The sequence below is a fragment of the Notolepis coatsorum genome (assembly GCF_963971535.1).
Source record: "Notolepis coatsorum genome assembly, chromosome: 8".
NCBI lineage: Eukaryota > Metazoa > Chordata > Actinopteri > Aulopiformes > Paralepididae > Notolepis > Notolepis coatsorum.
Window position 1 is genome coordinate 109,200,909 of NC_140172.1, and position 12,834 is coordinate 109,213,742.

At 42.3% G+C, this 12,834-nt stretch overlaps 1 protein-coding gene across 1 annotated transcript in view; it reads right to left on the reverse strand.

Annotated features, from left to right (window-relative positions):
* arl10 (ADP-ribosylation factor-like 10) overlaps nucleotides 1-12,139 on the reverse strand; it is a 31,782-nt gene extending 19,643 nt beyond the window's left edge. The window contains exon 1 of the mRNA XM_084319652.1: nucleotides 11,858-12,139. Within this exon, the coding sequence (XP_084175778.1) occupies nucleotides 11,858-11,995 (138 nt within the window). The 5' untranslated portion in view covers nucleotides 11,996-12,139. The remainder of the gene's footprint in view (nucleotides 1-11,857) is intronic.
* Between the last annotated feature and the right edge of the window lie 695 nt (nucleotides 12,140-12,834).

Genomic DNA, 12,834 nt, shown 5'->3' on the forward strand with positions numbered 1-12,834 from the left:
CAAAAAAGAGATCATTCTTTCATGCATACATTCGCGCGTTATCCTGTGGTGAATATAAGTATAATTTCAGAGTGATCCGGGATAATTCCTGGGAAGCGATTTAGCGGGCGTATATAATAATATAATATGTATTATGTTTCATCATGAATGCATGAAAGGGGGGGGGGGTCGTTTCTGATGCTTTGATTGCCAGTAACAGCATTCGTATTGAACACTAAAAACGCTGATCAGCTGGATCGGTATCAAAACATTGTTGGATCAAGCTGAAATTGATGTCAGATAGTCCTTACCTGTGGTCTGTGATATTCCAAAAAGAATATTCCAATTGTCTGATCCGTCTAAATTTAGCACCCGGAGGGATTTAAATGTAACACACGGTCTGGAACAGGGTTTACTGCACTCTCGATACTGCCACCTAGTCGGATCTGGCCGGTACTGTACCCTCGGGGTCCCAGTATGCCTTTTAACGGCAACATACAGGTCCGTGACATTGAATAGAATATTAAAATCGGAAAAAAAGAAAAACGGACCAAATAACAAGTTTACTCGTTGTTGGCGTTCAACGCATGGCGCCCAATAACAAGTAAACTCGTTGTTGGCGGGGAATGAGTTAACCTCTTAAACCCGGAGCCCTATTCTGCCTAAAATACATACCTAAGTAAATGGAGGATTGCTCCACTTCTACAAGGTCCATTTGCATGTCATTGGTATCTAGGGACATCTATGGACCTCAGTGAATGTATTCCCAGTGTCAGAAATATTGTGTCTATTACTAGGCTTGCTTAAATTGTGATGAAACAAAGGAGAATATGAATTATGATTTCTCTTTGCATCTTTGACAGTGAATAACACCATACTAAAAATGACCAGACAGTACCTTCTTGAGATCATGTGTACAAAAAACCTAAGGAAATGTATAAAGGGAAGATGATTAAACAGAAGGTTTTGTAGATACAGTACTGAATTCTGCCATCCGGACCCATGCAATTTGAAATATTATTATAGAATATAGAATATGAGGCCTATAAATGACCTTATTATAGCCAACTTGCACAGCTATGGATCAGGTCAAATCTACTCTTTCCAATGGCAGTTACATTTGGATTTAGTATCACTAGACGTGCATGAGGAATAGAGAATGAAATCTACTGTATGTACAGTTTGTTTTTAATTCTAGCGACAGCTCCGCCATTTGATTTCAAATCGGATGGTTGATAAATGTTCACAATAGGGGAGACAAACTAACTGTGCTCCAATATATGCCAATAACGTTCAGTTTTGTGGTATATAATCCTGAGTAATAAGAGAAATAAAAAAATGCATACACAAGTAATTTGCTTGAAGGCAGCTAGAATCCGAAGTGTAGTTTTTAGAAATGCCAACGCTCATTGAGAGCTCTGGATGTCCTCTTCTCAAAATGACTACAATCGTCATCATTCAGCGACGGCTGTTAATTCAAAATGGCGGATCTCCGCGATCAATACAACACATTTCAAAAACTAAAATTTCACTAATAACACTTTAACCTATTGGTAAACAAACGTATTGCTGAAGATATACACTATGACTGCTGTTGTGACATGGTTAGGATGTTTAGTCTTGAATATGTTTAAAAAAAAAACGTCTAGAGAGAATGATTTATGACCTGGTGTCATTTGCGGTCCGGTACCGGGTGGAAGAGGTTAATATAGCCTACATAAACAAATCTGTCTGTTTATCAATCGACAATCATGACGTTGCATCACTGCTGATCAACACGCCTATCAGAAATAAATGTTTACTGTATGATAATCTCAGAACCAAGCATTTGAAATTGCATGGCTTAGTGCTTAGCCTTATTTATAATAGCGTTCACTGTAACACTTCCTCCGGTCCTGGTCCTGTGGGACCAGGACCCAGACATTCACATTCACAACCCCCCATCAATAACCCTCAGAACATAACATTGCCAACTGGTGGGCTGATGCAGATCTGGCATCAGCTCACACACCAACTCATTATTATTTATTGTCAGTTGTGTTTGTTATGTGTATTATCTGTGTTGTTGTTGTTGTTGTTGTTGTTGTTGTTGTCTCCACTGTGTTAGTCTTGTGTTCCCCTGTCTGTGGTTTGTAAATATGTGTTAGTCTGGTTGTTTAATTGTTATTGTTTTCCCAGTGTACTGTGTTCGGTTGGTTCTGTCTATCACACCTGTGTCCTGTTTGTAATTACCCTCTGTGTCTATCAGTGTCTTGTCAATTAGTCTGTGTATATTAGTGTTGTCTGTCCTGCCCTCCTGTGCGCGATCATTGCTAAATGTTACCGTTGTATGTCAGTCATGTTTTTGTCTTGTGAAGTAAACTGTTCATCACCACGTCGACTTCTGTCTCATTATACTCTGCCACTTGGGTTCATCACCATGCCGAAGAAGCATACTAATCGTAACAGAATGATCGCGCCGCCTAACCTGAACCCGGCAGAGAGGAGAGACGGAGCGAGCTTCGCGCTCGGGATCCTGGGCGCTTCTGTCCTGAGTGCCGACCAGGCGACCGCTCGGGGTCTGGCACCATGGGACGCAGTGGCTGGGCCAGCGGCGCCGATGACATCGGGTGCTTGCGCCGCGGCCACTCCTGTGCTGGATTCCTGGGTGGGGAGTCGCCTGGTCCGCAGGGGAGCGTCGGGGAAGGGGCGCGGATCCCGACGCCACAGCCCCAGGGGAGGGGGTTCCCAGGGACGCAGGTCTTCCTCGCCGGCCTGGTCGAGGTCTCCTCCGCCCTGGGAGGTTCCAGAAGACGAGCCACCACCATGGCAGACCTGGAGGACGACGTCGGATTCCACTGCCGGAGGGACCCCGGTTGGGGGTCCTGCACTGCGTCCTGCCGCCAGGGAGCCTCCGGTTCGGGGTTCGGCGGGGGGTCTCGCCACCGTGGAGACCCCAGCCCCAGGTCGCGCTCCGGAGCCATCGCCTCTTCCCTCCATCCTTCCCTGCTCCAACCCTCCTCGTCAGCCCCCTCCCCCCGATCCAGTTCCCGCGAGCCCCGTCCCTCGAACCCCCATCCTCCCCCCTCATCTTTTCGCTGATGCGGCTTCCATCCCCCCCACCCTCCCCGTTCCCGGGGGGCCTGCTGGGTCGCCTGGGAGTCGACCTTCGAGGGCGGGGTACTGTAACACTTCCTCCGGTCCTGGTCCTGTGGGACCAGGACCCACACATTCACATTCACAACCCCCCATCAATAACCCTCAGAATATAACATTGCCAACCGGTGGGCTGATGCAGATCTGGCATCAGCTCACACACCAACTCATTATTATTTATTGTCAGTTGTGTTTGTTATGTGTATTTTCTGTGTTGTTGTTGTTGTTGTTGTCTCCACTGTGTTAGTCTTGTGTTCCCCTGTCTGTGGTTTGTAAATATGTGTTAGTCTGGTTGTTTAATTGTTATTGTTTTCCCAGTGTACTCTGTGTTCGGTTGGTTCTGTCTACCACACCTGTGTTCTGTTTGTAATTACCCTCTGTGTCTATCAGTGTCTTGTCAATTAGTCTGTGTATATTAGTGTTGTCTGTCCTGCCCTCCTGTGCGCGATCATTGCTAAATGTTACCGTTGTATGTCAGTCGTGTTTTTGTCTTGTGAAGTAAACTGTTCATCACCACGTCGACTTCTGTCTCATTATACTCTGCCACCTGGGTTCATCACCATGCCGAAGAAGCATACTAATCGTAACAGTTCACTGCCAGACTTAGGGCAAATCACGCCACTTTGCGAAGGCTATCTCGACCTGGGGCTGCATATTTCTTGAACAAATCATATACCGTTTATAAGATCTATTTCCTGGTGTTCCAACGAAACCTCAATCAACAAAATCCGTGCAGATTCTGGCTGTACAGGACGAAATGTAAGGGAGCGTCCTTATTGCATAATTACTACTGTACTACTGTAACTTTTCCAGCGACAACACACCCCTCTTGACAATTTAGGCACTGTGCCAGTGAAGATATTTTATAATTAACAAATATTTTGAGTGAAAGTTGTATTTAATGTTTAGTTAGGATAATAGAACCTGCATTATTCCAGCGTCTACTCCTCACGGACCGACGACACGTTATAAATGAAAAGCTTATTCTGGTGCATAAGTGTGTGGTGGTACAATTGGAACGTGAGTGCAGTCAATAATGATAATAATAATAAACGTATTTATATAGCATTACGATGCCATGATCACCTATGACACTGGCATGATGCCCCATAGCTTTTAGGGCTTTGCGCTTAGTTACCACCATGTCTGTGAAGACGGTAGGTGCGTAGTGTTAAACTGCTCGGTGCAATTGGCGCCGGGCTTTGTGGATTGGGAGCATTTTTTGGACGAGGCTCATTTGCATAGAAAGGGGACATGTTCCGCCCATATTACCTCATTTAAATACGCGCCAATTGCACCGGACGCAATGCTGACGGAACGCAGTTACCACCTCATTTCACCCGTTGCACGTCCTCTGTGGATAGCAAACTGAGTTTCAGAGCTTTAAGCACCGGCTTTGTGTCGGAAAAAGCAGTGCAAATCCTTTGTGGATCCCGCCCTCAGTGTGTAGTTCCATAGTATAAGTATTTATAGGCATGTTAGCCCATTGTTGGAAAGCTACCACCTAGATTGAAATTTTGGACCCTATCTAACCCGCTCTAATGACTGGCTTATGCTTAAGATTCCTTGTGCACAGTCTGAACTTGGAAAGTCAGCCTTTTGTTTTACTGCACCAACTTCTCGGAATGTTGTTCAGCACAAGGTGAAAACTGATTCTCTGCTGACCTATGGACAGCTTAGGGCCATGATCTTAAACCTCCCTGATAATAATAATAATAATACATCGGATTTATATAGCTCTTTTCCAAATGCTCAAAGACGCTTTAACAAAACAAACAATACAATACATTACAGTTTTAGTAGAGAGAAATACAAAGGTGAGAGAGGAAGGAGTTCATGGGTTGAAAGCAAGTTTTGAGGGCTTGTTTGAATGATGAAAGAGTGTCTACATGACGGATATGGTTGGGAAGGGCGTTCCAGAGGGTGGAGGCAGCTGCAGCGAAGGCCCTGTCGCCCCAAGTCCGGAGCTTAGTTCTGATGGGTTGGAGGAGGTTAGCATCTGTAGACCTGAGGCGGCGGGTAGGCGTGTGGTGGAGAAGGAGGTCAGAGGGGAAGGAGGGGGCCAGGTTGTTGAGGGCTTTGAAGGTGATGAGTAATATTTTTAACTGAATCCTGTAGGGCTGTCTTAAATACTTCGAAGCTTCGAAGCTTTGTTCGATGGGCATGGGATTCGAATGGGAAAATAAAATTTGAATATATATTTTAAAAAAAATAGGATTTTCTTCTTTTTTTGCACAATCAACTCTGCCTCTCTTTGTTAACTACAACAAGCAATGCTGTTTGTTATTTAAGATGAGGTCGGACTCGGCACTGACAGATTTGTGTTCATTGTGCTGCTTTTATAAAGCCTCAAATGACGGCGTCGGCTTACAATATTTCATGAAAGCAAAGTGTTTTGTTTGTCTAAGATTTAAAAAAGTGTAAACTTTACAGCACTGACAAAGTTGAACAAAGGGCTGTACAAGTCCCACAACATAAAAAAAAGAATTAAAAAAGATATAAAAATATTTTTTTTATATACCGGTATATATATATATATATATATATATATATATATATATATATATATATATATTTTTTTTTATCTCGAAGCTTCGAATTCAAATCGAATCTCGGCCTCTAAGCTTCAAATGCCAAAAAATTATTTGAAGGTCAGCCCTAGAATCCTGTACATGATGGGGAGCTAGTGGAGATCATGGAGGATGGGGGTGATGTGGTCAGAGCGGTGGGTGGAGGTGAGCATGCAGAGTTTTGGACCTATTGTAGTATTGGTACACTGTAACACGTTTAACTGATTTAATCTGTGTTTTGCTTGTATTTTTATTGCTTTTATTGTCTTTTTATTGTTGCCTAATTATATTGACATGCAACTATTTTACTGGTTGTTCTTTTATCTCCATGTGTTTTAACAACTTATTTTAAAAAACATTGGAAAAATTAATATCCCAGGTTATCCATGACGCACCATACCGTTTGAGATCCACCAGCATCCTTTGAAAGTCCTGAGGTTAGTCATTATTCAAACCATGTTCAGAACTGCCAAGAGCTCTGGGGGAGCAGGTAAGTTATTGATATCAGTCCTTGATAAAGAATTTAAAGGGACTAGTTAGGGCTGGGCGATATGACCAAAAACGTTATCGCGATAAAATTATAAAATTATTTTCATATAATTCGATATCGATAATTATCGTCGATATAATGTCTGTCAAGTTTAATTAACTTCTTATGCTGCTGCGAATGTCTCAAGTCGAGTTGATGTCGTCATCAGTCCGCGCACGTTAGCAGTTAGCCGACAAGCGGAGTATCTCATGACAATAAATATGACACTAAAATACTCTCTTCCGCCACAATATATTGAAACGAACTGTATACCCCACACTACTATAAACGTGGCCTCAGAATTCAAAACACACACATACTCGGCACGTAAATATATAAAACAGTGCCGTGCAAGCTAGTTATCCTAGCCAGCCTGTTGTATCTAAGCGGTGTATTCCATGACAATGTGCTAAATATGACACTAAAATACTCTCTTCCGCCACAATATATTGAAACAACGTCCACTGTATACCCCCACTACTATAAACGTGGCCTCAGAATTCACGCCACACACATACTCTGCACGTAAATATATAAAACATCGCCGTGCAAGCTAATTAGCCTAGCAAGCCTTGTTGTTGAGTGAGTCCTACCTCCTTCCGGGTCTACTTCGCTCTCGGCCATCTCCTTCACTGATTGGTTGTTAGCTGTTGTGCGTAAGCACGTCATCACGTAACGTTGGTTGTTGTTAGTGAGTGTGCTGAGCCGAGGCTGAACGGAGCCAAGCTTGGAAAATCGATATATCGAAACTTTGCGACCACGTTTCATGTTTATTTCGAGGAAATAATTTATCGCGATAGTTATCGTTATCGTTTTATCGCCCAGCCCTAGGACTAGTGCAGTGCTGGTTTGGAGTGTGGCCATTTGAAACAGGCAGATTGTTTGGCCCCCGAGAAGTGCTGCTTGCGGCATCCTCAAGAACCAGTCAAGCGTGAAGTTGATCGGATGAACGGTTCTCGAGATATGTGAAGGACAGATACGCAATATAGTGCCACTATCTGGCCAAATGTCACCATTATATTCATACTGCACTCCCCTGGGTTCAGCAATACACCCACCGAGCATGAAGCCAATCGGATAAACAGTTCTTGAGATATGAGAAAGACAGACAGACATGCACACATGCAGACAGAGATTCCTTCCTTTATACTTACTGTAGATAATGTTTCACCTTTAGGTTGAATATTTGCAGAATATTTTGTGCAAGATATCCTTGCCTTACAGTCCTGGTTTTCTTTAAAATGGCTCATTGGAATTTTGTTTGCTCAAAAATGTGTGCCCAACATTGGATCATTGTTTGAAACACATAACCAAGGAAACTAAACAAGTCTGTAAATGCTGGTACACAGTATTCTAATCTTCAGTAGAGATCAAGAATCTGATGAGACGATACAGTATCACAATTAGGACTTGGTATCGAAATTCTATACTTTTATGCAGGGGTGCGTTGCTCATGGGACGGGGTTGCACGCCGTGCAACCGGCTATGTGAGCAGAAGCACACGCACGCGCGTGCACACAGGAATGCGCTGCACTCGACTGATGTGCCAACTCGCTAAGTACCCACCTGGCTACTTTGCATAACAATAGCGCAGGTCGTCAGGTGTGTTCAAATACGTTCTCAGATACATTCACACAAAGCTTGTGAATGAAATGTGTTATATTCCATTCGTAGAGGCAATTAGGCATTGTCTTTAGTCTGTGCGTATGCGAGGGAACATCTATGCGCATGCGCGAGAGCGCGCGTGCATGTGGCGTCATTAAAACTGTGCAACCAGCTTTGAAATCAGCAACCCACCCCTGCTTTTATGTCATTAATCGAATTGATTCAATACTATCAAGTATCGAAAAATACTATGGTATTGAAATTTGTTATCGAATACCAAATTTCTATGCCTAAGTAGTTAATCTCATCAGTGTCAGTGAGCCAATAAGTATGTTTGATATATAGAAGATATAACATTTCTACAACCACAACCACAATCCAATTGAAAATCATCGAATATCATCCAAGATGTAACAATGCCTCCGATTGGCTCACACAACCCACACGTATCGAAAAAATTACCACTTTGGTATCGGTATCATCAAATCCGTCTGTATTGGCACCGGTATTGAACATTTTCAAACGATAACCAGCCCTGATACAGGGGTTACAATTCAATATATTGCAGCAAACACTGCAATATATTGCGATTTTATAATGTCAACATTTGAGAAGAACTGCCATGGTATAGAAAACATATCAGTATACACAAAGGCAATGCAATGTGAACAGAGTGATTATAATCTGTATTCATCAATAGGAAATACAACTTCTTGCAGGATTATTTAAAGGTATAATCTGTAATGCTGTCAAACAGCGACCTCTAGGCAAAAGAGATCTGCTTGTTTTTGTGGTTGTTTTGTTGGTCTGACATGTGGGTTGGCGTTTAGTAACTGTTACACTGTCAACAAAGCCCAGTACCATGTTGTCATCCTTGCCTAGAGCTCGCTGTTTGACAACATTACAGATTCTACCTTTAAGTAAATAGGCTAAATAAACATTACATACAGTAAATGTCTCTTTATCTTCTACAATGTTGACATTGTAGCCTTATATAGTATGTAGCCTTTCCTTACAGGAAAATGTATTGTGAAAAATATCACAATACTGAGAATCACATATTGGTATACTATTGTGGCTGAAAGTATCACAATGCACACAATATACGTGATATTCTTCAGAGGCTTAGCTTAGAGGACAGTTTATAAGACATATGTTGAGGGTAACACAAAATGTAGAATATAGACCTAAGACTGAAACTGCAAATCTCTGTTAGAATGACATCAAATGTATCAAAAAGTTGAAAAGGATGTTCATATCTCTATATGACAGTGGACATTTGAGCAGTTATGTAATTATGTAGAGTTAACCCTTGAGTCAACCTTTAAAAAACCCACTACCTGTCTCCCTAGTGAACGAAACTGCGATCTCAGTAAAACATATCTTTTTCCTGTATTGTTCCAATTGTCTTTCATGAATATCATTATTAACTTCAGTCCTCACCATACATATCGAATATTTATTCATTTTCAGGATTTTAACCATTTCTTAAATTAGGGTTAGGGTTAGGGTTAGGGTTGGGGTTGGGGTTAGGGTTGGGGTTAGGGTAACCCAACCCCCTAACCTGACCAGTTCTGCAACTAGGGTGAAAGGTGTGACACTTGTTGTTCACACGCTTAATAGTGATTGTTAAAAAAAAAAAAAAAAATTGATTATTGTAATGTGATACTGAGCTACTTTTTGGCATATAAATCAAATCTATCCAACGCTATCCACAAACACACGTGAAGAATAGCCTAACCCTAACCCATTTGACCAGTTCTGCGACTAAGGTGCCTCGAGGGTTAATGCATGTTACCGGTGGACTGTCATAAAAATAACTCTGATTCATAGTCGACTAAGTTGAGTGATATTCCACTTTAAGAACCCCTGCAGTGATTGAACCAGTGGCAACCAGTCAACAACATTATCTTCTGAAGACTGAATGAATTAGATCAATCAGCTAAGCCCATTACAGTCAGCTGTTAACACTTTTCCCGCCAATCACGTCGTACGACGGGTTTCAAGTTCATGCGAATTCTGCCAATAACAGCGTACGACGTGTTTCAAGTTCATATTTTCGTCATGGTATTCATATTTCACTCACGGAGCCTTGTCATATGCTGCGGGAGTCATCACAACTCTGCAACGCTTCAATACTGCCACCTGGTGGCTGATCGGCGAGTTGCAACCGGAAGTGGATCTCTTGTGATACCGGTGCGTCTCCCTATTCCGTCCGGCCACTCGTTTATCGTCCCTGGACTCAAGACACACACCGTGGATATGAATCTTTGCCATAACTCAATAATCCACATGATTTGGGCGTATATTAGTATTATACAAACCGGAACTGGATCGCATCGATCCACATCACATAACTGGGATCTGTTTGCTCCACTCTCATCGCTCAACGCTACGAGGAAGCTGCCGTGAGTTTCAGCGTTTTTCTTTAGAATTTTCTATACAAACTGCTCTGATCTATATATCACCAATACTACATAAATCATTTAACGTCGATCACGGAATTATAAACTACCACCCCCCCCCCCCCCCCCCCCCCCCCCTCCGTTCACCCGCGGATGATCAGTCATAACGCTTAGGACCATGTACAGTTGAAACTTTTAATATAACGTTGATCGGTATCAAACGGCATTTGATAATCTAATATATGCCCGCCTACCTCCGGTCAATGGTCTCTAACTACACACCCTCAAGACCCCTACGCTCTGCATCTTCTGGCCGCCTCAGACCTACTCCTATCCAAGCTCCGGGAGGGAGAAGTCGCCTATTCTCAGTCCTTGCCCCACAATGGTGGAATGAACTACCCACCCCAGTTAGGACAGCCGAATCACGTCCAATCTTTCGCCGTCGACTAAAGACGCACTTTTTCAACCATTATCTGAATTAAAAAAAGAAAAAAAGAAAAAAAGAAGAAAAAAATCTAACCCTAACTAACCGTACTGTCATGCACTTGTCCTAATAAACTAACCTACACTGTAGCACTCAACACTTTGATGAACATTGTTGCTCAGCTGATAGAGTTGTGCCCTTCCTGATGGCTTGTCGTACAGAACTTGTAAGTCGCTTTGGATAAAAGCGTCAGCTAAATGACTAAATGTAAATGTAAATGTAGATATGCATTTATGTCTATATCTCACGTTCTAGGAAATACTGCAGAAAACGATAAAAACATATTTATACTCTAGCGACGGTATTTTCGTATGTGTGAATGAAAAAGTAAAACGTTGCTACATCCTAAACGATAGATACTTGACGTTGAATGGGCCATAGTAATGTCAATTTAGCAATACAATTTAAAAAGTTATAGCCCTGCAAAGAAGGTGAACATCTCCATAGACTTACAGTACTGGCAGAGAATGGTTTAGGATGATCAAAGTGGTGGCAGAGAATGTGTTAATTGAATCTGAAAACAATATTAGGCGACTTGATTGATTGATTGAAAACTGTATTAACAGATTGCAGAATGGGTATCGTACAATACAGTACGGCTCAATACACACAATTGTTAAGGGGATGCAGACCAGAGAAAGACTTTGGTCTTGTTTACATCAGGGTCCCCCCATTTTCAATTCATAACTGCACACAGATCTAATCGATGGATTACTTACACTGAATTATGGTGAACATTCATTCATTGTGGGCTTCTGTAATGCTGGTGAACCCCAGTTTTCAGTTTTATTGGCATATTTAGGGTAATATTCGATTACGACAGAGTTGTTCTGCGTTGACAAGCTATATACATTTATGGAAACAAATCATGAATCCAGTATCTTATTGGCAAACCACCATCATCATCATCATCATCATCATCTCCATCGTCTTCAACAACATCATCAACAACAAAAACAACATCATGTTCTCATAAGGCCTAGGCTAGAGCCCTAAATGCTTCTTTGTCTACCTTTATATCACATTGTATAGCTCACTGACGTCTAGACCTTGTTGCGAGGTGCGGGTCGGGTGCCTGCAGAACTTTCAACAATGGTAGACGACGACGAGACGTCACAACTTCAAAGGGAACACGCACCACGGCACTCACCTCTTTGATCGTGCGATATTCCGCCTCGGGGGACCATACTCGCCTTCTGTAGAAATAATTCAAGGCGATAAAGAGAGCTGAACCTATGGCAGCCACGGCGGCGGTCAGGGCGATGGAGATGTGCCGAAGCAGAACCATCTGTGAGACACAGAATCTCGGCGATGCTGCCGGCGACCCAGGAGAGAACCGTGTGCGGCTGTGCGCTGCGAGGCTTCCGTGCGTGTTTATTATAATAGACGTGTAATAGCTTGTCTCGACGGTGTAAAGAAACGCGCAAGTGAAACACACCCGCCTCCTCCACCTCGAGTATTACCAGCCGGTTCCTCGGGTCGTCAACAAACACGAGGGGCAGGGCGTCGAAGTCACTTGAGTGGATGACCCGCCTTTTCTCTCTGGCTTTCGACACCGTGTAGCTTGTTGATTTTATGATCTTATTGTTTTACTGTGTTATTGTTGTATCGTTTTGTTACTGTGTCCTTTATATTTTTTAAGTACTCTGATCTATTTTAATTTTTATTGCTGTGCTGCCTATGTTCACCTTTCTTTTTTTCTGCCTTTTTTTTAGTACTCTTGTTTTTTTTTTTTTTTTATCTATTTTTAGTGCTGCTTATAGTTTTTAATATGCTCCCTCTGTACAGCACGTTGTGCCCCTGTGGCTGTTAAAGCGCGTTATAAATAGTTCAAATGGCCTTTTCTCGAGGGAGGGGAGTTTGAAACAAACAACCCGCCGAGACAATACCTCACACCTGTTGTTTCTGGAACCGTAATGCCAAACAAAAATAAATTCACCCGCACAATAATGTATAGAATATAATCGAATAGAAGAAGTACTTGATTAATCCCGAGGGAAATTCAGCAGATTTTCAACAGATTCAGGCATAGAGTCATACACGGTCAAATATATACAATCTAAAAGATGTTATTATTTATGTATTATGGCATTTATCCAGCGAATATAGGCTGCAATGACTAAGTTA